Source organism: Drosophila gunungcola, unplaced genomic scaffold (assembly GCF_025200985.1).
Source record: "Drosophila gunungcola strain Sukarami unplaced genomic scaffold, Dgunungcola_SK_2 000276F, whole genome shotgun sequence".
Taxonomy (NCBI): Eukaryota; Metazoa; Arthropoda; class Insecta; order Diptera; family Drosophilidae; genus Drosophila; species Drosophila gunungcola.
In genome coordinates, this window is record NW_026453437.1 from 1 (window position 1) to 25717 (window position 25717).

The 25717-nt window shown below is 35.3% G+C and overlaps 1 protein-coding gene across 1 annotated transcript; it reads left to right on the forward strand.

The window, feature by feature from the left end:
- Positions 1-3: 3 nt before the first annotated feature.
- On the forward strand, positions 4-23767 carry LOC128266067 (uncharacterized; the record flags this gene model as incomplete). The annotated part of the gene is made up of 6 exons (XM_053002339.1): positions 4-888; positions 13690-13846; positions 14225-14362; positions 20467-20726; positions 20905-20997; positions 22791-23767. Coding segments are annotated over 6 exons (1638 nt in total), but the record flags the coding sequence as incomplete, so codon positions are not given.
- Positions 23768-25717: the final 1950 nt, after the last annotated feature.

The window sequence follows — 25717 nt, forward strand, 5'->3', positions numbered from 1 at the left end:
CTGCAACAGCAGCAGCAACCACTGACTGCACCGCAGCAACATGTGCAACAACCACCGCCTCTGCCGCCACCGAATGCAAATATGAAGAGTTTAAAGTATTACGAGCATCTGCAGGCCACCTACGACTGCCACCACGATCTGATGGATCAGGATCAGGATCAGGATGACTACGAGGACACCTGCATGCAGCGCAATCACCCGTACAACAACTCCCAGAGGCCGCTTTTGGGTGACAGACGACCCCAGTTGACGGTGATGAGTGTGGGCAAGAAGGGCAAGTCGGCTATGGCCCAGCAAAATCATCCGCTGCCACCACTGCCGCCCCTAAGGACCTACATCTCACCCTACGTGCAGCAACAGAAGCGGGACAGCGCCAAGGGATTGCACGGGTTCAACGATTTCGATGCCCTGTCGCAGCAGTACAATCAGCATCTCCAGAGTCCACACATTGGCTATCCCTATGGCAGTCCACCATCGCCCACAGCTCAGTCCAGCGATTTCTGTTTCGATCGGCAGAACGGATTGGTTATGCTGCCCGGTGGAACCACCGCTCCCATCATCTCCAGCAGTTCCAGTAGCAACTGCAGCAGCTCGCACACCACATCCACCTCCTCGCCCACCAGGTATTACCCAGATCATCATCATCATCATCATCATCATGCGGCCAGCAGTAGTGCTCTGTTGTATCCCTCCCGATTCGAGGACGATTTCTGCATGCGTCGTCCTGCCGTTCTCGAGAGTTCCAGTTCGACACCCACCGCTGGATTGGGTGGACCCTTCATCTTTGGCATTGCACCGGAGCAACAGGTCACGGACTATGGCAGCAATCCACTGCCGCCAACGCCGCCTCAGCTGAAACAACAATCTGTGATTAGCCGAAGTCCTTTGGTAAGCTACTGTTTTTATTTGAAAATATTTTTTTTTTCAAGAAATTTGAGGGTTTTTAGAAAAAAGACAGTTACAAAAAAGCACTTAATAGTTAGATCAAATTAAGTTATATTTCGATAATAACACAGAAATATGTAACTTAAAATCGGTGTACAATTTGTTAGGTTTTGGCTTCTTCCTAGAAGCAGATGTTGGGTCACCCTACTGCAAGTCGTTCAAAATTTAGAAATAGATGGATAAATAAATATTACAATACTAAATCGATTCATTTAAATTCAGATTATAACCGAATTGATACACAAACTTGTAGAAATAATCAAATAAAAGTTCGTTCGATAATAATTGCAATAATGGATGATAATTTGGTTAACAATTTTACAATTTAAATTGATAAATGAAGTACTTCATTTTGCATTTGCTTCTTGATTCCAAATTATTTTTAAGTATATATAACTGCCAGAAAATACTCTTTATTAGTGATGCTTTGGTATTCATGCCAGAACAGCATAATAATAAAGTCGTCTCGCACAGAGGCAACAAATCCACCAACTGGACAGGTCTGTGAAAAAGCCTTGGGTAGAAAATACATTTTCTTTGTTGATTTTCGTGTATTTTTTCTCACCGAAAAGTGGGTTGCGATGGTGGATGGGTTGGAAAAAAAAATTTTAACAATCGATTGTTGTTCTCTTCCTTGTTTTTTTTTCTGCACTCTGTTTTGGTGGCTTAAGAATTTACCGTTGCTGGCGTGGGTGTTGCTGCCGTGTGTTGCAATTGCTGTTGGAGCAGCAACTCAAGCCACTGCTGCTGTTGCAGCTGCATTTCAGCATTTGGCATCGGGACGTCTGTCTATTTTGATAAGGCTCCTCTTCGCTTGCCACCTGGCAGCCCGAAAGATGGTCAGTGGGGGGTTAAGATGGGGCAGAAGCGGGTTAAACACTGATGCTGCTGCTGCGAAGACAAAGCACTTCAATGTCTGAGCCAGTGTCTGCTTGAGCTTTACATTTCAACTGCCAGAACCTCTCCCATCATCACCATTTTCCATTCCACATTTTCCATTTTCCATTGCCCCCAACGCCACTGTTTGCCCATTAAAGCCAAGAAAATGAAAATGTTGCACAAATAAAATGTAAAATCCACTCCATTTGCCCAAGCACTCAGCACGAAAGGAATGCTTTTGCTGCAATGGGCGACTGGATTAAAGCACATTTCGTAAATTAATAATGAAATTAATTCATGAATAGCAAGTGTGAGCGAAAAGAAAGGAAAGAGCGGCCAAAAAACGCTCAATTAAAGGATGAAATAAGTATCGTAAAATAAATGAGGAAAAACTATAAGATAACGGTGCTGGCAGAAAATGGCAACGAAAAGCAAAAAGACTTGTTAATCTGTTTTATGTAAATGAAAAAAATATTTATAATTATGAATGAAAAAAATTTATAAAAAAGAATACTTTGAGAAACAGGTATTCATCTAAAAAAGAAAACTTTGTGAAAACTAAAAAACACAATTTAAAATAAAGTCTTCAAATCTTTGCCTGTTCTCAGTGGGATAACAAAAATTAAATAGAATTTAAAAGAAAAGAATGTAAGAATTGTTATTAGATTTAGCAAATTTTTGGAGAAAAAGAAAAAAATTAAAAAAAACACAATTTCAAAATATAATCTTCAAAGCCTAGTCTGTTGGGAAAACAAAAAATTTTTTAAAAAAATTTAAAAAGAAAAAAAAAATATAAAATGTTTTTTATGGTTTTGCAAATGTGTTTGAGACTGCATTCAAAGTAAACAAAATTAAAAGAAAATATTTTACAAAAGGGTCTTGGTATACGTAATGAAACCCAGCTGCCTGTAAAGATACAAAATTGTCTTGGGCCCAGTTAAAAAAGCAAATTACGCTAATGAAATGTTTTAACCCTGATATGGATGCACTTCACATTCCTTTTCCACTTTTCCCCTCCGTGGAAAGCCACAAAAGTCGCCAAATGTACCGTCAAGTGAAGGGGGGTTTTCCACCACAAAAGTAGGAAACTGAAATGAAGGAAAAAGAAATTTTCGTAATTACACTTAAGTTGGTTAATTGTCGGACAGATATTCCGCTTCTTCTGCAGCAACTTTTTCGCTTTTCTGCCATTTGCGAAAACCATTTTCATGGGTGTACTAATTACACAAATTTAATGCAATTTATTTTACTTTAAATTGGTAAACTTAAGAAACATGCATGAATATATTATGGGCTAAGTAAAGCAAAAACACAAGAAAATCCAATTTACTTTATTAGCCTTTGGGTTAGAATTTAGAAGTAGGGACACTATTGAGGTTTTTTTTTCGGTCAGCTCCACATATATCATTTATATTCTATATATGGCACACGGGGTTGCGGTTTAAAAACGGCGCCGACATTGTTGTTCTATAACACCAAACTAAACCGAAAGCAAGTCAAATTGAATTGCGAAAAATCGTCTTCGATTACACGGCCACAGACGCAGACAATACCATATAAGTATATATGTACATAAAAATCGTAGCAAATAATGACAAAAGTCAGAGAAAGGGGAGTGGGACAATGAGAATCATTTTGTTTTGGCATTGTAAGCTCATTGAGCATTTGATAAGTAGCACAATATCGATTACACTGTCTAACAAAAGCTAGATGAACCAGTGCATTTGTGAGTCATAATGAAACGGAAATAAATTGAAACAATAAAACAAAATATATTTCCAAAGATAACAATTTTTAATTAAGCCTCTAATTGATTAAATCCTTTTATAGCGATTTTAAAAACTAACTTTTGTTTAAGAATAAATGCTTTATGAAATTGTCAAAGCATTTACAAATTTTCAAAACATTTATTGCAACAGAAAACATTTAGTTATTTTATTTTTATTTTCCAAAATATTAAATTAAAATAAAGTGGACACTAATGCCGATTTACCTGTTTTGCTCAGCTTATTACGTTTACGGTTCTGATTGCTGTTGTTGTTAAGTCTGTGTTACCTTTGTTCTTTTTTAGTCTTTGCTTTGGTATAACATTGCATTGAAAATTATGCCACTTAAGATCAATTTACCTTTCAGCCATAAAACAAAAGCAAAGCGAAGCGCACTGGCTGAAAACAAAAATCCAAGTTAAAATTTGTTGTCTGCCGCAGCTGCAAATGTTGCAACTTGGATAATTGAAATCACTGTTGCTGCTGCACTGAACAAAAAAAATGTTGGATCAAAACTAAACACAAATATTTCAGTACGTTAATAACTAAAATTGCGTATTCGTATGATAATAAAGAAATCTTTACCTAGGTAATGTAAAGAGGTACCAAAAAAGCTTACATTCATAACAAAGCCTAGGTAAAATAATTGTGAAATTAATACAAATTTGAATTATGTGGTATTAAGTTTAATAACGAACAAAAATAAACACAAATATTTCACTACCTAAATATCTTAAATTGCGTATGAATACAAACATATACTCAGCTAATGTAAAAGGTACAAAAAAGTTTACATAATTACGTACCTGGGTTCAATTATCTAGGTACACCCCAAAACTGGTTTTAGGTAATCAAAAGCTTATTTCTTGTGTTTTTGCTGGTTTTATTTGGTTTAGATCTTTCAATATATTGGCTGTATAAATATTTATGCGGCTATACAGTTTTAACTTTTAAGGTTAATAAACAGAATATTAAAAAAGAAATCGAACATTATTTCTACCAGATCTGTTGTTTCTGAAAATTTTTGTTTTGTGTAGCGTGTCTTTAGTGCCATAGTTGTTGCCACATAGTTAAGTTGTTTTGGCCCGCGTCGTCGCACTGTCTGACAAAGTTAAAGCTGCAAATCGGCGGTGTAGATGAATGGGGGTGTTTTGGGGGCAGGTGGTAAGTTAAAATGCAACCTGGCGCGACCAACTGGCTGACTGGCTGGCCAAAAGCCGAGGTGCTCTGACCAACCTAGCCGGTTTCAGCGACCATGAGACAACACACAAACACGGCGACACTCGGACATTTGGGCATTTGGACAGTTGGACACTCCGGGCACTCCGGGCACCACTTAAGGCCGCATCTGGACCAGGTCCACAACACCACTGCCACCACACGCCTGCCTGTTGCATTATTTGATTAAAAAGTTTGGTCCAAATCCAAACTTTTAGTTTTATGGGCCTCCTTCTTGGCTTGGAAAGTTGGAGGTGAATCTCGCGGAACTTGAGTTTCCGGATTGTTCCGATTCCGCTGGCTCCATTTTGGGCAAATCTTAATTCCAAGCTGTGTTTCCGACAGTGGGTTTAATTAACTTGATGGTCTGGCATAAATGCAGATGCATCTCGGGGCATATAGGTATGATGTATATATATATTTTATATATATATTTTATATATGGGTATATGTATCCACCTCTCGGGTGCTGCGGCGAGACATCTGCCACACGAGTGGGCTGGCTGTGGCATTCAGTTGCCGGTTAAGTGCGAAATTGGGGTCGTCATCTTCAGAGTTGCACAGCAAAATATATATGTGGCCATGATAGTATGTTCCCTGCAACTAAATCTTAAATATAGTTTGAACAAAAGAGCAAAGTGGGTAATTATACAATAATATAGATTTCAACGTTTTTTAAATGTTAAAAAAAAAAATTACATTTGATTTTTTTTATTATTTTTTTTTCATTAATTTTTTTATTTATTATTTAAGCGCTTTGTTAAATATACTTTTCTATTAAAACCTACAAAACTATTGAAATTTTGCAAATGATTTTTTTATAGTTATCTGGAAAAAAACCCTTCATAACAAAATTAACATGTAAAAAAATAGAATAATATACTTTATAAACTATAAATTTTAAAATTTTATTCTAAAATTTTTATCCAACATTTTGTAAGTTCTTTTTTTTTTTTAATATATATCGAAAAAAAAAAATGACGAAGAACAACAAAAGTTCCTACAATCGCAAATGTAACAAACAAATAAAAAAAAATAAAACAAATGTATAAGTGTTGTTTCTTCTTTTTTTCACATTTAACAATAGATTTTAACAACAACTTAAATAGTTTTAATTATTTAATCATAATGAAAGATTTTTAAGAGTCAGTATTTGCTATTGAGTTTTCGCATTACTGTTTGAGCTACTTAAGTACTTAAGCCCTTTTATAGCCGAGCTGCTACTGGTGCGATCACGGGTGTATCTTTTCGACGGGGAGAGCGAGATGGCGATAGCCCCACTACATGGTGGCTGTCATCGCAGTCGTTGCATGTGTAATTTGCTGAATTTTTAATTATGACACAGAGCACAGCACGAAACAGGCAGACAGATAGACAGACAAACAGACAGACAGACAGATAGAGATACGGATCCAAATCCGAAAGGTAGAAACACCAGGGGTATGGGGTATGTGTTTGTGGATTGCAGGTTAATCTGTCGTGTTGCATGTTGCATTTGCCAGTTGGCAACTTATCTAACTGTCGAGCGGGTCTCTCAAAGTCGCTTTAAGCCCCAGATGCCAAATCAATGTGCCACGGCATGTGCTATATATGCACAGGTAGCGCTAGCATGGGTTAAGGGACAGTGGAGGGTTACAGATAATGCCGGATTAGAGGCGATATGGAATTCATTACTGCAGCAATCGGAGCAGAGAAAGCTAAGCTTCCAGCACAGCTTGAAATGGAAATTCAAGTGCGTGATTATTATTGCAATACTTTAAAGTACTTTTTGGAGTACTTTTGGAGTATAGTAAGAGCAAAATAAGCCTGTTATTTATTACAAAAACCCACTTGAATAAAACTTGAAAGCAGTAATTATTGCAAATAATTTAAAGTATAAATTTTATTGAGAGCACTATAAGTTTACCAATTAAATGCTCTATCCAAAACAGAGTGATTTAAAATGTGTATTTTTAAATAGGTCTTCATATTTTTAAACCACTTGTTAATAATTGTATTTTTAATTTGTTATATTTCCAAATTTTGCTTTTTAAAGCTTGCTAGTTTACAATTTATACAAATTTGCATATCAATAAAAAATTATTTTTTCCGTTTTGCTAAATTTAGTTTTATGCTTTCAATCAATTTTTTTTTTTGTTTTGAAAATTTAAAACACATACGCAAACTCCAAAATTTAAATCCCCGACCTGACCATTTTAAAATAGAACAATAAATATTCATACTATTGTGTGTCCATGAGTTTTCCATAATTTGGATACTCTATATATTTGATGTACATATTTTGTACTTATTATGTTGTTTTGGGCTATTTAAATTTGTAACCTTTATTTTTTTACACAATTACTTGCCAACTTGCCATTTCTGTCTGTCTGTCTGTCATTGACAATTCAATGTGGTTGCCGCATGCGGCTTTTATTGTTTTGCATTAGAGTTGCAGTTGCAATTGCAGTTGCACTTGCAATTCGCGTTGCTGTTGCGTTCGGCGGCTTAAATGCATTTTGGCCATTGATTGAAATTGACCAATTCGCTGCTGCGGTGGCGCTAATACAACAAAAGCAACCAAAGCCGCAGCAGACTAACATTTTTTGCTTGTGTTTTCTGTATTTTGTGGAAGGGTAGTGTGTTTTTGGGTGGCGGAAAAGCTTTTCCAATTTGTTGACAATGACAACAGAGAAAGTGACATCAATGTTGCTGTTGCCGCCGCTGTCAATGCAATTCAAATTGTCAGCTGCAGTTGCTGCCCAATTTTTTCGGTCGCTTTTTTTTCTAGCAAGCCGCCAAAATCAACACACGAAAGAGGTGAAACTGAACAGCCGACAAACAATGGACCGAAACAACGCAGTAACACCATCACTACACCCAAAAAAAAAATTGTCATAGAAACTTAACCATTGCTGCATTTTTTAACTATTCAATACAACAAAAAGTCTCAATAAGATGTGTATAAAATTAATACCACGAAAATATTAAAATAAAGCTTAAGTGGTTTTAATAATTAGGCCTAAGGCTACAGTATAGAAATGAAACTAAAAAGTGTTTTTCTTAGGTGTACCACCTGAAAAACCTGCAACAAGTAAAAGGCGTTTGCTTGTATATTTTCGCTTTTTTTTCCTGTTACCTTTCCTTGCATTTATTAATTGTGCCCGTCCGCAAAGCCAATTAACTTGGCCAAAGGCCCCATTTATCGTTCGCGTCCATTTTCACTGCATACTCTTGGGCAGCTGGGGGAAAATAAAGGTAGTGAAAGGTGGTGGGCGACACAACACAGAGAACAAGACAAATGCGAAGAGGTTTACCTGCAGTAAAAAGGTCGAGTAGCGCGGCAACGTGGCGCATGAGTAATGCGGCTGCAGGAGTGGCAAAAACCTAGCTTACAAGTGATTTACATTACACTCTCTCATAATTTGATTTATCATGTTGTTCGCGTTACATGTGGCGCCTTATAAAAATTGAGAAAATTTACCAAGTAACATCGAAAAAGGTTTACATTAATTTTTGTTTTCGTTTTATTTCTCTCTTGAAAAGTTTGAAAAGACCCAATAAAAATTTAAAGCTCTTTATAAAACTAGAAGTATTTTGTCTTTTAAACATCACCTTCTTCGGCTAGCTTTTTATTTTGGGATTAATTATATTATTAACACTCCCTTTTCCAATTTTTAGCCAAAAACTTTTGCCCAGAAATGGAAACTAATTGCATGTCCATTTTGGCATACAAGAATTTAGCTTGCTGGCATTGTTGCTGTGCTGTGCTGTGCTGTTTAGTTTCGGTTTTTGCGGTTGTGCTTTAGTAGTAACCACTGCCACGCCCCCCGCTCTCAATAGCCGCCCCCTCGTCCCCAGTGTTTTGAGGCAATAAGTGGCATGCCATTAAATAGACCGCAATTTTATTAGTTGCTGCTGTTGCATCAAAACAAAGGCAAAAACAAAGAATGCAAAAAACAATATCGAGGTTACCAATAAACTTGCTAGGTAATAGTAAACACACAGCGCAGCGTATAGGAACAATTTAAATTTAAGCAGCACGAACATCCGAAAATTTAGGTATTCCAATTTTAGTTTACGGCGTACATATTGCCAAATACTGAAAAGTCGACAAACAAAACCGTGAACTATTTCCATAAATATCATCTGTCAAAAGGCTGTCGAAGTGGTTCAAAATTTTTGAATGTGTCATAATGGAAAATACATAAATTCCTGCCACACAAAATCAAAAATTTGTGATTCAATTGAAAGCCAAATATTTTACGAGCCTCTCTGCCACTCAATTTTGATTTTCACTTTAAATATGGGAGAAGTTTTCGCCAAAACTTTTTTGCATCCACCATATTTTCATTTCAACTCAATTGAGTGTGACAATAATATAGAATTTATACAGGCACACCGCACACATACAACTGCTGTCATAAAAATGTAGTTTTTTAGTTTATGGAAATGTCAATCAAAACTAGTTTTAATTTTTTTTTTTTTATATATTTTCATGAAGCTTATAAAAATAAAATATTTTTAAACCAATTTTGTTCAGTTTTTAATTTAAAAAATATACCAGATATTAAGAATATTTGTACACAAAGTGTATATGAACGGGAATTTCGGGTTATTTTCCTAAATATAATGAACATTATTTACTACAGTATTTTGAAAAAGTGAATTTTATTGAATTATTTACAGCTTTTACTTTTCTTTAAAAACTGAAACAATATCAAAAGTTTTTATGCTCAATTTTGTTCATTGGTAACTAAACATTTAAAAATTATCTGTACCTACTGTTTTTATGACCGCAGCTGTACATATTAATATAAAATCATATATTTGCATAGCCAACCATAATCCATAAATAATAATTCCATCAATTTCAATTCAAATTTCTCGTGCCATCTGTTTTTCTCCCCCCTGCAATTCATACACACAATTTCATAATTTATTTAACACAATTTATTGTCGATTTTTTTCCCCTTAAAAAATTTTCTTTTTGGGGGTGTGGGAAATGGGGATTTAAGGCGCTAAGCATTTCCCCTAGCGATTGATTCAATTGCCCAAACAAGAGTTTATGGAATTCTCAGAACCTCTCTTTCTAATCTTGCACAGCTATCTCGTTCTTTTGGTAAAACATGTAAATTACAATTCATGCGGTGGCTGTCAACAGTTTTGCTTACTTTTTTTGGAGAGTTTTCTGTAGGGGGGTTATAAAAAAAAAAAATTGACAAACAAATATATGACAGGTTTTTGTGCTTATTTCTCTGCTTACAATTTATTTCGGGTTTTTTTTTTAAGCAAAACTTTGACCCATTTTTCATGTTAACTGCCACTCGCTAAAGAGGCCTTGTCCTTGTATTTTAATCATGATTTACATGCTGGGTAAAACAAAAAACTTTTAATGGCCAAGAAAGCCAGGATGACAACATGGAATGTCCGCCGAAAAGTTACAAGTTGGCCCCTAGATATTTGTCTTTATCATCGCTTTAGTATATTTATTGAATATGAGCTTTTTTAAGCTTATTGAATATTTCTTGCTTTATTTAATTGCCCTATAAAATAGGCTTCATATGTTGAATTCAACTTAAAAAATATGTGTCTTTTATAAAAAAGTTTTTAGTTTATAGAATTATTATATTTATTTTAGCTTTTGTATATATTTTATTGAAAATCACTTATTTTAAAAAAGTAAATTTTAATTTATATACTTTTAGAATGTTTGGCTGCTTATACCTAAAAATCCTTTGTTTGTTGTTGTTGGTTTTTCGTGGTTTTTCTTGTGTTAAAGTGAAGGTTATCGAATTTGTTTTGTTTTATTAAATTGCCTTATAAAATAGGCTTCAGAAATGTAAATAAAAAAGTACTTGAAAAATAAAATTCTGTTTTAATTGAATAATTATATTTATTTTAGCTTTCTGATATTAATTATGGTTAATTTATTATACTTAAAATGGCCATTTTAAATTGTTAATTATGGAATAATTTTATTGAGATCTTTCATATTAATTATAGTAAATCCCTTATTATTAAAATTTTAAGTTCCTTTTTTTTTTTTTTGCGATTTTTGTGAGTAAATTTCCTTTGGCTGCTGATACTTATTTTGTTTTGTTGCTTTTCCGTGGTTTTCTTTGTGTTGAAGAGTTACTTTTTGAATAAAGCCGGCAGTCACTTCCCTTTTCCGAGAAAAAAAAACAAACAACTTTTAGTTGGTGGGCAGTAGGAGTTCTCTCTTTTCCAGTTCTGATTTATTTAATCCTTATTGTTGCTGCAATTGCTGTCCTCGAAAGTTATTTCTTGCCTCTGCAGGACTTTTTAATAAAACCCGCCAAACTGTGTGCCAATAGCAGCCAGGGAAAAAAGTTTTTCGGTAACAAAAAAAGGCGATTATTTACATTGCCAACCCGCAGAGAGGCAGCCAATATTTTTCCAACAATTATTGGACTCGACTTGGGGTCCCCGCGGGACACTGGAAAGTCAAGGGTTAAGGCGAGACCATTTCGAAATAAAAAATAAGTACATAAGTATTTTCGCATGAAATTATTAAAAAGTTGCATATTTACGATGACCAAAAGACCAGGAGTAAAGTTTTCCCTTCCTTTATTTTTATTTTTTGACATGACTGGCCCTTAACGTTTTGAGGGCTTATTTAGTTTAAGACGCGCACATGGTAAAGTTTTCTGCTTTTGGCTAACAGTAAAGTTGCCGTCGAGGAGAGCAGCGCACAACTTGGCTTTGACTTTCGGTTTTATGTACCAAAAAATGGCCAAAAATAAAAGGAATTATTTTTAGTCAGCTTAAGGAGGAAGTTAAGTGAAAGAGAGTTCGCCTGAGACAGACGTTTTAATTTAATTGGAAATGGGGTGGCTAAAAGTGCTCTCTTTTTATTTTTTTACTGTTTTTATGTTGATTGAGAGTGCTGTGAATTATGTGGCGGAAAAAGTTTGATCAAAGCCTCGTGGACAGGCGAGAAATTATGGCCATCAAGAAAATGGGCAGGAAAATTAGTCTAATAATGGCTGCAGCGAATAGTAATTTGTTCTTTAAAGGTTAATTGCCAGATTGATCGATTTGTATGACAATTCTTTTCAATTTCACCAAAAGGTCAAACCTTTTTGGCCCTAATGCTATCGAATCGATTGTGTGTATTTTTATTTTGAGCTGTCGATTACCCACCCCAACTTTAAGTTTCACTTTCGTGTGTTTGTATGCGATATTATCGCCTAACAAGCGGAAAATGGCAGGCGAAGGATGGAAAATGTCGAACAGAAGGAGGAAAGGACCTTCTCAAGTTGACAACGACAACGACAATTTAGATATTGATTTAGATAGCGTCTGGCAAATATGTTTTCCCAATTGAAGGGGAACAATATTGGGAAAACAGGAGGGTACACGCGCGCTTTTCCTGACATTTCCCGTATTTTCCCGCATCAATAAGTTAACTTATAATTGGCAATTGTACAATGATTGATATGCAACAATTTTGCAAAGTAAGTGATTGTATTTTAGCAGCTTATGCTAACCCGTTTATAAAAACAGCAGCTTTAAAGCTTAAAATACAAAATTATATTCAATCCACATTATTTATATATAATTTATGGTACTGACTGCTTTTCAACAAAATAACTACAATTAAATTACAGAAAAAAAGTTGTATTCCCATTTCTGAAACATTTCAGCAATTTGTTTAAGCGGAAAAACTTGACTGGGGTGTTTAAACTACATTGGTTGGAAAGCGATTAAATATTAAAAGCACATATAGCAGAAATATCTCATTTTATGAACTGAACTTTTTATTATACGTTTTCTTTTAAAGAACTTTATTTTGTTACAATTCCACAAATGTATTGTTAAGCCTTAAGGTATAACATTTTTAGAGGCCGATTTTGCTGGCCTTTTAATTAACAGCAAGCAAATAGTAATAATTGCAAAATGTTGCTCATAAATTAAATTGTTTTTAAACAAAAACAAAACGTATACACTGTATTTGCCCTTTCACTGCTCATTGAATAAATCAAACATACAGAATATTTATTCACTCGGTTAGTGCTATAATTGCTTGGCAAATAAAAAAAAAAAATAAATAAAAGAGAAATAAAATTTAAATGTTAAGTTAAAAAGAAATGAAATGAAATTTCACAAAAAATGCAGTTAAGGAAAAATAAGAAAAGGTTTTACAAAAAGTAAACTTACAAAAAATCTTTGCAATTTTATTTTAATTATATCATGAATTGAATTTATTATTAAACTAAAAGCGTTTGGTGGTAAAAAAAAGGTAAATGCACAAAAAGCAGACTAAAACAATTAATGGGACAAGAATAGCGAGGAAAATGCCATGTAAAATGAAGGAGGTTTTTTTCGGCTGCCAGTCGGTGGCGTATACGCAATGCGTATGTCTTCAATTCCGGTGTGTGTTGCAACATTGCCAGCTATTTTTATTCGTCTGTCAGTCATACCGCTTTCCTTTCTTCCTTTCTTTCTTCTTCCCCTTTCATCTTTCTCCACCTTTTTGCTCTCTTTGCCAATTTCTTCTCCCCAAAGAGCAGCTGCTGTCTTCCTTGCTAATTTATATGTGCATATTAAATTAGTTTTGCGAGGCAAAAGTGTTGCGCTAGGCATTTGTTCACACCACCCACACACCCCCCTCTAACACCTATACAACCCACACACACCCACACACACTCACACACCCAAACACAGCTGCTTCAATCTGTTGGCTTTCATTATTTAATTGCCACTCTTGACAAATTTCTTAGGCACACTAGGCGTATGCGCAATGCGGCTAGGAATAATCAAATTTTGATGGAAATCTAACTGCATCCGAGTGAAATGTTGCCAGCTTTCAGGATGCATTTATATTTATATTTATTTAAAGTTATTTAACCATTTCTTTCTTTTTTTTTTTTTGCAGCAACAATCGCTGAGCGATACGAGTGCCGCCAGCAGCGGCAAAGGCTCCAAATTCTTATTGCGTAAGCGTAAATCGAAGAAGACAGCCGCAACAACAGCAGCCACAGCAACAGCAACAGCTGACAACGCAACAAAGGCCAAAAAGAGTGGCAAAAAGGGTGAGTTGCTTGGGAAATTTAAGGATTTTTCCACCTGCTCCATGGACGGTAAAACTTTGCCTCGAGGAAGTGTTCAAGTTTTTTTTATGTTGTAAGCTTTTCATCAGATATAAGCTGTTTTATTAAAGTTTTTAATTAAAATTACAAATTTCTTATATATTAATAATACACCAAAAAATATATAATATATATATATATATACATAAAAGCTCTAAAAAAAAAATTGTATAATATATGAAAAACATATATACTTGGTTTAACAGTATAAAAGTATTTATTTTATAAAAACTGTAATCTATAAAACGAAAATCTAAAAGAAGAAATGCACTCATTTGTACAATACAACATAAATTAAATTTTTATGATATTTTCTTGCAGCTGACACCCCTTCGCAGCCTTCGATCAAGTGCGTGCTGGTGGGCGATGGAGCTGTGGGCAAGACGAATCTGATCCTGTCGTATCTGGAGAATCGCTTCAATCCCGAACACATACCCACAGCCTCAGACATTTATAATGGTGAGTATTTAGGTTTTGGTACACCTAAAAAAAACTTAAACTTTAACTTTAACTTTAAGGAAACATAAAAAAGAGGGCGTCCATTAACTATACATTTTAGTCCGCTTATGACCCTAATGTCCTAAAAGTGGACAATTTTTATAAAAATTCTTGAATTGCCGTATATTGCTTCGCTTCATGATTAAATTTAATTTTTTAGAATATTTTATTAATTATATTTTCAGAATGAAATCAATTTTAAAGAAACAATGGCCCACAAATTTAGTCTATCTATAAACCAGGGATAAAGTTTTAATTTTGGTATTTCTATTGTAAATCAATGGTCTTAAAAATAGGTAAATAGTCCCTCCTGTTTTGGTATTTCAAAGAACTACAAATTTAGTTTTTAATTACCAAAAAAAAAGTATGAAAACCACATTTTGGTATTTTTTTTTGCAATGCCTTAATTAAAAGTTAAATTGTAGTGCATATGATTTGCTTTAGGTCTGTGCATAGCCACAAGTCCACCATTTTTTTGGGGCGAATTTTTCCGCCATCGCGTTGACGGCGGTCCCCTTTCAACAGGTCTCCCATTCAGACGACCTTCATTTCTTATACCCAATTCGTTCTGCTCTTTCGCCGACCTTTGCAGCCTTCGTTTCGCTTCGATTGAAGGCGTGGAGTCAAGAATTCGGGTTGGATTTGGGCTGCTTTTCTCGGCACGTATATGAATTTTTCATTTTGTTGAAAACCAATTTGTGAAATCTTTGCCGAGTTTTCCGTGTGAAGGATGTGCCAACGATGGGCGAAAATTGATGCCAGTTCTGTGTAGTTGTAGGTATTTCTGTGGGTCTCCCCTGGGCCTCATTTGACTTGCACTATATTTCCGCATTTGGCGAGTGGTTTGTGTGTGTGTTTTGTGCTATTCACGAATTTTAATGAACGGAAAATTGAAATTTGCGGATATTCAAGAGGAAAACCTGACTTTGTTTCGGTTTCCCCTTTTTTCCCCGTTTTTTTTCCATAAGCAATTGATTGAATTATGCTTAGCTCTTTAACCCCCTGCCCTTAGCCATTGGTATCTGGCACTCGAGACTACCGCCGGCAGCCAGTTTAAACCCTCACCAGGCCCATGGGTCTGATTTTAATAAAATTTTGCATGATTTTGCACTTCTCTTGGCACACACTCGCTTTTTGGGGCCAAAAATTGTGTTGCCTGGCTGCCACTGCCACTCAGTGGAAAAATGGTGAGTGAGTCCTGTGCCACATTCGCCCTGCAGATAATCGTGAAATAATTCAACAGATTCAACTAGGTGTAGTACACTGAATTGCAGGCGAATTTTCTTCTGATTTTAATTGGTATTTTGGCAAGATTTTTTTTGTGAAAATTAAAGTTTAATTTAACAAAACATGCTTAAAAAAGGATTTAATTAGTTGTTAAATATATTTTCTAAAATTAGTAAATGTATTCTTAAAATTATGTAAATAATTCTTAAGTGTACAGCATTCCTGGCATATTTATCTAAACTAAATAATATATAAAATGAATTAAACTATTTTTAACTTAAATTAATTGTTTTACATTTCAAATAAAAAATATATATATTTAGTTTTACAATAAAACAAATTTTTATTAAAAAAACATATTCGAAGTTTATTTTTTTTATATGTTTTGTATAATGCTTGGCAAAGTTTTTTACCTCAAGGTAATTGGTAATTGCAAATTCCCGTATTTGGTACTTTTTGTTTTTGATTGTTATTTAATACAACATTTTTGTTCGACATATTTGCATAGCAGGAAAAAGTAAAAAAGGTGCCTGCACTGCTAATTGAATTCCTTTTTTTGAGGACGAATTGCAGCTTTATTTTTTGTGTGTGTTCGAGAGAGTAAGAGAATTGTATTTGAAACATTTCTTAACGGCCTGAAATGCCAGGAATCCTCGCTGTCTTTTTTATTGTATTTAGCCTGGGGTCGCCTCGATGTCCTTTTGCCGTTTGTAAAGTATGAAATTACGCATACGCCTCGTGGTCCTATCAAAGGGAGGAAAAGGGTGGGTCAGTGAATACCAGAAATTGCTGGCTCTCAACTTTGCCGTGGAATCTGCAGTCCCTTATCCCAGCTTTCCCTGCTTTTCCTATCAATTTCCTAAATGTGCACTTACAGCTGCGGGGAGAATAATAGTAATAGGATAATGTAAAAAAAGGTATAGGAAAACTTTTCTTTTAATTTACCATAACGCTTACTAATCAACAACAAAATGAGACTTTTATATTGTTGATATTGTTTTAGTTTTTTAAGGAAATTTAAAGAAATTCAATAATTTAAGAAAATTTTCTTTATTTTATTAAATTTAAAACAAAGTTAAAAACCAATTTAACTTCTGTGTCTTTTTTAAAATTTTTTTAAAGTATTATATCTATGACAAGTGTGGATTTTTATATTTACCCCATTAAGTTAAAAGTATGAGCTTCACAAAAATAAAATTTTTTTCTTTCAAAAATTGCTTTTTTATTATTTTAGATTAATATTTCCAAGAGCAAAAAAAAAATCTATTATTTTGACCCCAACTGTACATATTTTGCTCTACGCCTAGACTTTGGCATAGTTCGGCCATTTGGCATAAGTTTTGGAACTAATTAAGGCAGGAAGGTTGGCTAATTGACTTGCTCTAAGTGCGTCAAATTGTTGCAATTTTTTGTTTTTTCGTTTTCGTTTTGGCAAGAAGACACAGGCAGTCGTAATCGTTAATTGGCTGAGTGATTGTGCTACTCCGACCGCGCCACCATGTATATATCCCTCAATCTGTCACAGATGTGGAGGAAAAAAGGCGCTGCTCGGGTCTACGACTCAATTAGGTGTCAATAAGGTTGAGTCAGCAGGAAAGGCGGCGAAAAGGAAGCTGCCTTTTTGGCTCACAATTACACAATTGCTCACTTTTTCACACACACGCACACATGTGCTCTTGTTCTTGAGTTTGGTTTGGGTGCCATCCCCAACCGCTAACGATGTTCGCCTTTTGTCCCGACCTTCGCCATTGTCTGGCTTTCCCTTTCTCACTTCACTTCACTTCAATTCACTTCACTGTTTTTGTTCTCCTTCGCGTAAAGCGATTTTCAGCTGAGCTGGCAAACAATTTCCCTTTTGTGAAATGGCAAAGGGAAAGGAATGGCATTGGCGGCATTGACTGTACTCCTCCGGCATTGATTTCCACTTTTACACTTTTTGGCAGCCCAAATAGCCAAGAAAAATACGGGGCAACTTATAAAGCAACAATGAGAGGAGGTTCTCAAGGAAATTGCACAACGAAAAGGGCAAAGTGATTGGAGTACTTATTTTTATTTTTAGCCAGTTTGACATGGTGCCGGCTATCTTTTCTATTTCACAGTGAATTAAGATTTTGTAAAACTGATTATAAGAAAGGGCAGTCTAGAAAAGGATTGCGGAAAAAAAAACGTTAAGTATCTATGGAGTTGCTTGGCTTTAAATCTTATTTTAAGAAAATAAATGTGAATATTATTATTCAAAAAATACTACTGTTGTAGATTAAAGAGTAGACACAAACGTTTAAAAATCCTTACCAATAAATCTTCTCTTTTGAAAGTTAAGTTCATGGACCACAAAATACACCGAATGAAATTAGCTGAACATTTTTTGTTGAGCTTCATTAAACTTGGGCCAGAGAAGTAGTCACATCAGCGTCAGGCCTTCGGTTTTTCCTTTTTTTTTTTTTTTTTTGGGTGCCCTCAAATGTATTCATGAATTTCATGCGCTGCACAAATTAAATTTATTTTACATGAGCCCCAGAGCCACGGTCCTGTTCGTGGCGACCTTCGCTGCACCTGAAACCTGCAACCTGGTGTACTACTACTTCTACTACTACTACTCCTACTTCTACTACGTGCTGCATGCTGCATGCGGCAGGCTGATTAAAAATCCCCGAGCAGGGCAACAGTGCACCCGGGCAACTTTATTTACGCAGGCCAAACAGTCGGAGGAGGCTGCATTGAATGAAAGCTTGCCGTGATTAACTTTTAGATAGGACATGGACACAGTCCGGGGGGTTTTATTCAGCGAACGCGACACGAGGTCAACTCTGCTTGGCAGGGCGTGCAAAAAAAACAAGTCATGCCTCAGCCTCAGCACACAGAAAACAATTCAAAAGTCATATTCAATTGATATTTAAATTGTGCGAAATAATATAATAGCATGTCAAATTATTTATTAACTTATGACAAACAAGAATAGAACTGCACTTTGTTTAAATAGTGTTGCAACTATAACAAAAACAAAATAATAAATAAAATTTACATTTACATGTATTAAAATAATAAAGATATATCCATTTTTTTCCTCTGAGTTATTCGATCATTTCTATGGCGGATATATGATATCCTTCTGCAAAGTTATTACAATTAAAACCGTTATTCTGAAATTATAACTATATGTTGAAGTACGTTCGTATAAATTTGTTTCATTTAAATTTTTAAACTTCCGACTGAAATTATAACAATAAAAATAGTATAAATAACTTTTAAGGACATTTTTAACTCTGAGTTGTTTAAAGTTTTTTTTTAAAACATAAACTCAATCAAAAAAATAAATAAATACCAGATATTTAATTTTGGAAGTATAAATTTATTTATATTTTATTTTTTTTAGTAGGTTTATCATCTATTTGAAAATAGCATTCCAAAAAATTTGCAATTTTCCGAGTGTGAATTTGACAAACATTGCCAACCCTTTCGTCACTCTTTTGAGCATCATTCAAATCATTTTCGCTCGCGTTTAAATATGAATGTTCTTTGCACACATGGGAATAGGCGGAAAAGTGGATGGGGAAAATGGTGGAATTTTCCAACTACCCAGCTACCCAGCTACCCAGCATCCCTGCGCTTTACTAATTCACTTGATAGCGTTACATTGTTGATGCCACTCCACGCTCCCCATTTTCATTTTCCTGACACTTTTCCCGCTTCGTTTGAGTTGTGGGCAAAATGGCATCAATGCAATGTTGAATGTAGTTAAACAGATGTTATCACTAGAGCATCGAGCGAACATATATGTGCTGCAAAAACAAATATTCATTAACTGGGCTAAAATTCTTCTCCAATAACCAAACTTGTAAAGTAACGATTACTAATTATTGGTTTTCCTCATTTTCTAATTATTAAAACGTTTCTTGGGGGCGGCATTTCCTTGGAATTTAAAGTGGCTTATATGTAATGAGTTCTAAGATATACATTAATACAAAAATAATTAGTACCGAAAAATTCATTCATTTTATATTTTGTGTGATTCCCTTTTTTTACTTTTCTTTAAAACTTGTGAACATTTAAATATTTAAACACGTCTACATTCAATTCTTTAACAAAATTCTAAATATTCTTGAATCTTGAATTCATTTAGCGCTTTTGCTATAAGCAAGATTAGAGTTTACATACAGTTTTTCCGATTTTTTAATTTTTTATTTCTGTGTTTTTTAAAGTACCACCTGTCGTGTGTCTGTGTGAGTGTCTACGATTACTATCTGTTCTTGTGTGGGGCTTGTGGCTGTGTGGGTGTGTCGGTGTGTGTTTGTGCGTGTTTTTGGGTGTGTGTGCCTTGTGCTATGCCAAAAATGTGCACTTGCGTGGAGGGGACAACAAAAGGATTGGTAAAGCATTTTAAATTAAATGAAATTCCGACAGCAGAATGCAATCACAAAGTGCAAAGGGCTCAGAATGAGCGTAATTTACATATTTTGTAATTAAATTGAACCGAAATCAGGCCAAACCGATGGTTCCCCCACGGAGACACACAAATCAATTGATTGACTCATTTGGGAAATAACAGGAGTGAAAATGTGAAAATGAAACACATTGCTTAAGATCATGACTTTAACAAATTAACTTGTATTTTAAAAAACTGATGAAGTAATTTAACATGTATTTTCAGCAGATTGTTCTTTTAATCTTTGATAATATATTTTATTAATACAATTTGAACACAGATTTTTTGCTTAAATTCTTAAGTATTTTGTATTTTAATGTTCTTACATTTTTTTGCCTTGCTTAATAAGGGCACATTTTAGATATGTAATTATTATATAAAATTATATTTAACTGGTTTTTTTGTGCACCTACAGCCGATGTGAATGTGAACGAGAGTCCGGTGCACTTGACGCTCTGTGATACCGCCGGCCAGGACACTCTGGATCCGCTGAGGGAGCTCTGCTATCCCGACAGCGACGTCTTCCTGCTCTGCTTCTCGGTGGTGAAGCCGGAAACGTTTCGGGCCATCAAGGCCAAGTGGGCACCGAAGTTCGCGAAGACCAAGGCCGCCCTGATTTTGGTTGGCACCCAGGCCGATCTTCGCACCAGCCCCAATGTCCTTAACAAACTGCAGGTGAGTTGGCTGATTTATTAATGCCACTGCTTCTCCCACTGGCTTTATCATTAGTTATCTGACTCTGACTCTGGCTCCGATTCAAATATTTATGAAATTCTTATTTGATTTCATGTGCCCCGAAGCTAACATTTTGATTTGTTCTTCTCTTCTTTTCTTTTGGTTTGTTTTTGTGCAGACAAATGGCGAGAAAGCAATTTCATATGCAGACGCCTGGGATTTGGCAACAACAATTGGCGCAAAATACATTGAGACTTCGTCAGCCACACAGGTGAGTCCCATCCCATCCTCCATGGGCAGAAGGGGTGGGAAAAATTGAGGGGAAAAGGAGAACCTTATATTAATTAAAGCCAAAAGGCTGACAAGTCATTGCTCTGAGTCTCCGACTTCATTGCGGCCGTCTCGTGTAAACACTAGAAAATAACCTTTAGAGGGAAATGGGTGTGGAATAAAAATACCATAAGGTACAACATCGAAAGTATAGTATCACTCAAGAAAAGATACATTGAGTGTTTTAAAATTAAATTATTCCCTAAATTGTTTAAATACATAAAAGTTAGAAAAATACTCTCAATGGAAAATGTGAATTAAATAAAAAATACCATAAAATATACTGTATTAAAAATAGTTTTACTCAGGAAAGAAAATTTAAGACCCAAAATATATAAAAGTTAAAGGGAAGTTTTTTTTTTTGATAGCTTCAATTTACAAATTTAATATCACAAATAATTTAAATTAAATTGTAACCCATTAGGTAAAAATCAAAAAAAGCCTGCAGGGTATTCCGGGAAAAGAATCTTTTTGAAAAAAAAAAAAATAAACAGCAAATAAAACCAAAAAGGAGGTATCTCCTGCAGGAGGCAGTTCGTCGTGGTCCTGGTCGGTTTTTTTGTATCCTTTTGAGTCGCCTTGTCACATTGCACGAATGCACAAACACACGCACACACAACAATCATAATTGTGCGGTTGTGAGCATTAAAGGAGGGGGAAATTATATACATATATAAGTATATACGACTTGGGGCATGGGATCCCCTTGTTTGTCCCAAACACTTCCGACTGAATGCCGTCGCCCTGCGATCCTTTCATCCGTGCATTGCACTCTGCGTGAATTTCCCCGAAGGTAGCAGCTCCTGCCACGCCCCCTTTCCTCGCCTCGCCTCGCCTCCGCCCCCTTGCTTCACAAAAGAAGGCGACAGCGAAGATGAAGCGATTGCAACAAATTATAAAGCACTTGGCACCACCAACCAGATGAGGATGACGATGACGATGATAATAACAAAGATGATGATGACAATTTGTTGTGCAAGTGCTTCGCTAGTTGCTGGAAAATAAGACATATATATATATATATAACACCGCGATTAAGTTGTATTGCCGCCGGTGGGAAATGTTGTCCACATTTGTTGGAAAAACTTCAGGGAGTTGATTCTAAGGGGGCTCAGAAATAGATACGGAAACACCTGGAGAATACAACTTTTATAAGCCGTCTCAAATTTGGTCGGAAGAAAACAAATTTTGTGACAACACACAAATTGTTGAACAAATTGAAGTTTTCATAATCCATTTGTTTAGGGAAATACGAATATTCCAATTAATCTATTTAAAGCTACTTTGAGATTTTAGTATTTGCTTCTTAACACAAATAATAAATAAATAAATGAGGTTTAACAGTATTTAAAACTGTAAACACTAATTATTATTTACAATATTTTATGGTGTTTTTTTTCCGAAAAGTGTAAAAATCTGAATACTTTTTTATAGATTTTCATTTGTTTGCTTGTAAAACCCAAGTTTGCTTGTAAAAACAAATACATTTAAACTGCACAAATAAAGAATAAACAAATAAGTTTTCCATAAAAAATCATTTAAAAAATGGTAACCCATTAAGCAACTATTAAATTAAACCGCCCACACTTGGTTAATTATGGATAAAATATTTAATTTGGCATATAATCAGCTGGACAATGGTTGTAATTAGTATAGTAAAAGCGGAAAGTTTTGGTGGGGATTTATTGATTTAATTGAGCTTTGATTATTAACATGATTATTTTTCGTTCGCAGGACAAAGTCAAGGATGTGTTCGACACAGCCATTTGGGAGGGCCTAGTGCCCACCACCCTGCCGCCCACGCCCTCGATCTGGAGGAAGCTCTTCTGCCTGGCCTGAAACTCGAAAAATCTACTCAACTCCACACACGATTTATTATTTTTTTTATTCGGATAGCTATAGATTATAATTAACTATTATTATTTATATTGAACAATTTTTTTATTAGAGATTTTCGTTTAGCAGTGCTTGCACACAGACTGATCTACACAATAACTAAAATAATATAAAAAAAAGAATATTAATAATGTTTAATGTCTAAACAAATATGTTTTCATGATCGATTTTTTACTCGTACTCGTAATCATGTTCATGGATTTTTCTCATCTTTTTTTTGCTTAATTTATAGTCGTAAACTATTTAATCTTAATTATTATCGCCCAGACCCACGACTATGTTACATCATTCCATCCGTTTTTAGGCATTACGTTTTAAGCAAATATTTCAAATATTGTATATCGAAGGCAGCATTAAATATAGCAAAGAAACAAATTCACCAAAACCCGTCTTGTTTAAATTGAATTTCCCTTCCAGTGTTTCCAAATAATTTGGCGTCCTAATGCCATAAGTGCTGGCAAAAATAATAATAAATACCGAAGGCATTACGCGGAGTTGTGTGAGAGACTTTGGATTGGAGAGCAGAACCAACAAAAGCCACATTAGCGTGCCAGCAAAGTCTCTACTCTCGACTCTCGACTCCGCCAAGTAAACACACGCACAGTGCACCCGCACACACCACACACCACACACACACACACCACACACATGCCACAGCATCTGAAAGAAAAGTTAAAGGAAAAACTGAAGACAAAACTTGTCAAGTTTGCATACCCCCACAGTGGCTGTCATTTTTGGGTGGAAAAGTAAAAAAAACTCACTAAAAACCATTTACAAAATTTAAAAACTTATTTCTTCTCATACAGAAAAGTAAAATGTTGAATGATGTTAAATAAAACTTTCCTGCATAAGATCAGTTCCCGCGGTTTGAAAACTGGGGAAAGAAAACTAAAATAAATTGCGAACTGAAAAGCACACAGATCATAAATAATTACAAAATGCAATTGAAAATTAAACATGTAAAATACGCCATATAAATATATTTAAGGAGTTTAAGACTTATAATGTTTATAAATAACCGCTTTTCCAATATTTTTTATAAACAAAAAAAACATATAGCTATCAATGTTTTTGGTTTTTATTTCATATATGATTATAGAAGAACATTTTTTTGTCAACACCATTTAGTTTATTTTTTTTAAGAAGGCAGTATTTTATATATTATTAATTTTGATTATAGAAACTTATAAGATATTTCGTTTAAACACCATGTATTTATTTTTTGAGGCTAAAGCTTTTTTATGGCATAAAAGTAGGCAGTAATTACATTTTAAAATGCAAAAGTCTGACCAACCTAATTCACATAAAAAATCCACACAAACTAAATGTATAGTATTCAGTGGCGTTCTATTCAGCTTTTCGTTTTTTTCTTACTTTATGTTGCTTTTTTGGCATTGTAAGCTTAGAGAAGAGGGCCCATCAAATGTTTTGCTGATGCTGATGTCTTGATTACAGCATCGCGGCATCAGCGCCAGACATTTTGGTGGCCAAAAAGTACAATATTCAAGGGGCAAAAAGAGAAAAAGGGTTAAAAACATAGCAAGTAAAAGCAGCAGTAATAACAAAACTGAACTCCCAACCAGCTGACTGACAGGCAAGTGCAGAGTAAACATTTTCACATTGTCTGGCCAAATCTAGCGAGCAAACAGTTAATGCGCCTGTCGACAGCAGCAACACAGCGACAGCAGCAACACAGCAACAGCAGCAGCATGAGCAGCAGCAGCAGCAACACCCCGCAGCAACATGCAACAGTTTTTGCGTAGGCCATATAAAACTGAAGATTCGGCAAGACGTCATTGCAGATACGGCTGATACGACAAGAACAACACAAAAAATCATAATAAATCAATGGCAGGACGAAGAAAACTTGGTCATGTCATGTTCGTAAATTTATGGCTACTTACACAGGCACAAGCAATAAATACACAATTTATTAGACAAATATTTTGGGGGCAAAGCAAATTGCGGATGCGTATGGCCGTGCTAATGATGCATATCTCCAGTTGACCGTGTGAATGTGTGTGTGCTCTTTCGTCCTGCCCAGAATGTCACTTCATTTTGAGGTCGTCCCATGAAATATTGAGCAGATCACAAAAGACCTTCGGGCATGTCAATCGATTTGGGACAAATTCCGACCCACTTTCGATTAGCTCTGCGGAGGCCAATGACAAAATTCAATTCAAGTTTCTTAATGAAAAATGTGTCTGTGAAACTGTTGAATGTTGAATGGTTTTGCTTGCCCTGTCCCCTTTTTTTCTTATTATTTTTCGTTGCCTTTGTTTGGTACGTGCCAATAAAGAGTCGGCTGGAGTCGAGGCACGCGGCTATTTATGTGGGTCATTCACGCGCACGGGATGTGGACCGCATCCGTAGTCCCTGTGTGTGTAATTTACTTACGAATAGATACAGATATAGCCACGGATACAGATACAGATACGGATACAGACATGGACAGGGACACATGTGGCATAGATACGCGGCTGCCAGACACGCCACTTGAGCCCCCGATTGCGCCCGGTCGCCAGGCCTTCAGCCATAAGCTCCATATCCTGTAAGGAATGGTTCACTCGGGCATGCACAGCATTTGCAATTATTTCGCAACAAAATTAATTTTTCTTAATAGATTAACGAAACCAACAACAAAAAAATCTATTTTAATATATTCTTAATTATTCAAAACAAAATAAACTGAAAAAATTAAAAAAAATTAAAATGAACGGTTTTTGTGCCGAACCCCAAGAAAATAATGGTCAAAAGTTGGAATG